Below are 3,839 nucleotides of genomic sequence, written 5' to 3' on the forward strand. Positions count from 1 at the left end.
TGCAATTTGCAGAAGTAAGAAGAAAACGGACTAATCTGCATGATGACATTTAATCGTCTTATTTAGTCACTTGTTAGCAGCCACCTTTTTAAGACAAAAGCTTCAACATTTACGAGTTGGGGTATTTACTGTTATATTTTATGTTCAAGAACAAAGCGTAAAAATCTTATGTCTTATTTCAGACAAAAACACAATTAAAACACACATTGACTTCGAGACAAGGATACCAGAAGTGCTCTTTACTGTATGTTTACACAGGAACATAGTACTGCTGGCTGAAGAAATGCTCAAATATCCATCGCAGAGTATTCAAGAAAGTTCAGAGTAAGTTTGTCCAATTAACTTTTGTGTTTGTTTGTTTCATCTGACTGCAAGCAGCTGCCTAAACACACTCTTTATTCAAGATTATGGAGACGAGAACAATCGGGACAGAGCCACTAATGAAAAAAACAATGAGATGTGACGTCATCAAGCTCTGTAAAGGGAGGGCCTCAAATAAAAAGTTCAAACAGAAGGATTTACATACATTCAGTACGTTGTATGCTGTACAGACTTAGCCAAAACGAGCATGTTCATTTTTTAAGACTTTATTTCTCATTCAAATTGTTAAATTAGTACAGTCTAAAAACATGCTCTGCCTAAAGCTCTTTGATAAAGAGAATGTGTTGCCGTCTGTTTCCATCATTAATGTAAACAACCACTCCGTCTTACTGAGGAGGTCTGAAGAATGCCAGAGGAGAGAAGAAGGAGCACAGCAGCGCTGCACCTGAAACAATCACAATGATGCTCCGTCTAGAGGAGGGTCTGGTCTCTGGTTCTGGTACCACTCTGGTCCTGAAAGGCTGATGCACCCGCTCCCACTGAGTGAGAATGGCCTGACGGGCTCCGGCCCACTGGCCCGGTCCAGTCAGACGATACTGGTAAGAAGTACAGGGACCCAGCAAAACCTGCAGAGCCAGTCTGGGGTCTGTCAGCAAGAGCCACAGTATATTTGGTTTAACCCCCACCTGCTCTGCCAGAGAGTCCAGGTAAGGGATGTAGTTCACCTGGTGGGGGTTACACTTTCTAACACAGGTAAAAAAACAAAAACAAAACATTATAACACATTAAAAACAGCGATTCTTATAGGGGACTTTTTAAAATAAAGCAAACAAAAAAATGTGACGTTGAAAGAGAGAAATGTAAAGTTCTAGTGTGTATGATTTGGCGCCATCTACTGGTAAGGTTGTGCCAAGCGTGCAGGATAACTATGATGGCCCATGTGAAAAGTGACATGGATTATTTGTGATCATCTCAACATCTTAATTTGGATACAACTCACACATATTTCCTACCTCTGATGAATAGCTGCTGTGTCTTTTTCAATTTCCTTCATCATGGTCTCTTCTGATGGGAGGGTGGTTAAGCCTGCATGAAAAAATAATCAGTCACACACACAGATACATTATTTTAACAGTGAGCTTAACGCTGATGTTCTGTTTGGGGTCCTGGAGACCCTGGGCCCTCTTTAACAGGTCAACAAACATACTTCGAGTTACTATAAGGAACTTTCATTTTGTGGAGATTTTTGCGGCCCCTGTGGACAAAAGCGGTAGTGTTTCCACGAGCGTCACCACTTTGTGTTTTAAAGATGCAGCTGCCAGACTCCCTTTTGAAAACCTCAAATTTCCTGCAGGAAAGTCTGCAAGTCTGCCCCGCTTAGTCCTTAATCAGATTCAATGACAGGCACTAAGAATATCCAGCACTGTATAGAAATGGCCAATCTTCTCGCTTTGAGTATTTAGGTCATATAGAGGCATTAGTATCACATTGAGTCTGTTTCAGTTAAAAGTTATTTGTATATCTTTATCATTGTTTTATCCGCTTAACACTGTGCTTTACCTTTAAACACTCTTGTGACCCAGCGGGCCTGCATCTCAGCAAGAGGGTTGATCGCCCCGAAGCTTTGGATGAAGCCCACCACCGCCAGAGTCGGCTTAGTCAGTGCAGGAGGGAACACGTGCTTGTAGAGACACAGCTTGTCACCACGTTTAGCCTGCAGAGCTGAGGGCAGGAAGGGGAAGCTGTAGTTGTACCCTGTGGAAAACACCACTATGTCCACCTGTGTGACACACACAGACACACACACACCCACACACACAAACACACACACACTTTAGAGGTTAGAGCAGCATTTCATTTCTTTGTTTCTTTTTATAACCGGACCGTAATTCACAAGGAAACAAAGTACTGTGTGCAGAAAACAAAAAGGGAGGAGAGTCCAAAAAAAAGGACATCACAGTTTTGAATGCAATTATATATATTTACAATTAATGTACATTGAAGTCTAAGAATTGTACAAATACACACCTTGTCTATGATGCTCCCATCCACCAGGACCACCCTGGATCCACAGAACTCCTTCACATTTGGTTTCACCTGAACCCGACCCGAGATGATCCGAGCTGGCAGGTCGTCATTCACAAGAGGGATCTGTGTGAAAAAACTGAGAAAAGGACAGCAGAGCTGTGTGAGGGAACTTCAGTACATGAGAAGTCTCAGAGGCACAAAAACACACACTCTGTGTGTAGACGTACATACACTGTCACCGAGGAAGTAGAGAGTGAATTTGTTCTCTTTGGTGTTTGAACCCTTTGCACCCATAATCAGTCTTCCAGCACTATTATCAGGCCAAATGTTTAACCGTTACACAATAGATATGTAAAGAAACTTTTATACGTGGTGCTTGTGTGCACAAATTATAAAATGGATACATAAGACAACTGAAAATTAAACTTTTGCTCAAGTTATATTGTGGTCGCACTTCATATTTGGACACTTCTAAGCTCTCATCTGATGCCACCCGCAGGCCAAACTTTAACTTTAGACCCAGCAGGTGAATCATGTCGTACACTCTGCCAATACTTTGACATTATGATATGTAGTGAACATTACTGCGTGAAGCACTGCTAGATAGGAATTTGGACTTTTGATGCTTAGAAATAATTGCTCAACTAAGTGCCATTGTTACCCATGTTTTGGTTTCAGACCATACAGTCTGTGGTCAAATGCTTCGTCCATCTTCTTCTCCACCATCCTGTTGATCCACGAGGGGAAGAGCTTCTGCATCATCGCATCCACTCGAGAAGTCCCAACCAGGTCAGCCGGGAGCCCCCCCTGTCCCAAGCGGCTGATGACCCACGCTCCGCTCCTGGTACTGAGGAACACCTGCAGGTCAGGTCACAACGTAGAGGCTTCAGATTCATGTGCTCAGCTTTTAGATTAATTTTAACCGCAAAGTACAGCCACATGCAGCGGCTATTTAATATGGAACAGCAATGATAGATTTCAAAAAGACACAAAACTGTACCTTCTCAGCAACTCTACTGATATCCACAGCGATGTCGCCTCCGGAGTTCCCAATCCCGATCACCACCACTCTTTTACCTTGCAGACCCTCAGCGTTGCGATAATCCCAGCTGTGGAAGTATCTACCTTTGAAGCTCTCAATACCTGAGATGGAATAAGAATATAAAGAAAACATATATTCATAGCCGTATGTACCCCATTGAAGAGCAGTGAGTGTGTGGAGCTGCAGCAGCTGCAGGGTGTATGATGACTCCTGGTACCTGGGAAGTCTCTGAGAGGCAGGTGAGGTTTGGTGAAGTGTCCGCTACAAACCATCACTGCATCAAAAACAGCAGTCTGCCTCCGACCGTCTCTCCTCTCTGTCTCCACCTCCCACCGGCCTGTCGCTGCAAAATCTGGGGTCTGCCTCACACTGACCACAGACGTCTGAGGCACAAATACACACACACGTGCGCGCACACACACACACACACACACACACACACACACAC

The 3,839-nt window shown here is 43.6% G+C and overlaps 1 protein-coding gene across 1 annotated transcript in view; it reads right to left on the reverse strand.

The window, feature by feature from the left end:
- Positions 1-517: 517 nt before the first annotated feature.
- LOC116378233 (dimethylaniline monooxygenase [N-oxide-forming] 5-like) overlaps positions 518-3,839 on the reverse strand; it is a 5,792-nt gene continuing 2,470 nt past the window's right edge. Inside the window, exons 4-10 of the mRNA XM_031840071.1 lie at positions 3,609-3,774; positions 3,350-3,492; positions 3,011-3,207; positions 2,350-2,485; positions 1,882-2,101; positions 1,335-1,407; positions 518-1,065 (exon numbers count right to left, since the gene is read on the reverse strand). Coding sequence (XP_031695931.1) covers positions 708-1,065; positions 1,335-1,407; positions 1,882-2,101; positions 2,350-2,485; positions 3,011-3,207; positions 3,350-3,492; positions 3,609-3,774 — 1,293 coding nt within the window. The 3' untranslated portion in view covers positions 518-707. The remainder of the gene's footprint in view (positions 1,066-1,334; positions 1,408-1,881; positions 2,102-2,349; positions 2,486-3,010; positions 3,208-3,349; positions 3,493-3,608; positions 3,775-3,839) is intronic.

The sequence above is a fragment of the Anarrhichthys ocellatus genome, unplaced genomic scaffold (assembly GCF_004355925.1).
Source record: "Anarrhichthys ocellatus isolate YVR2014 unplaced genomic scaffold, GSC_Weel_1.0 scaffold2258, whole genome shotgun sequence".
NCBI classification, from domain to species: domain Eukaryota; kingdom Metazoa; phylum Chordata; class Actinopteri; order Perciformes; family Anarhichadidae; genus Anarrhichthys; species Anarrhichthys ocellatus.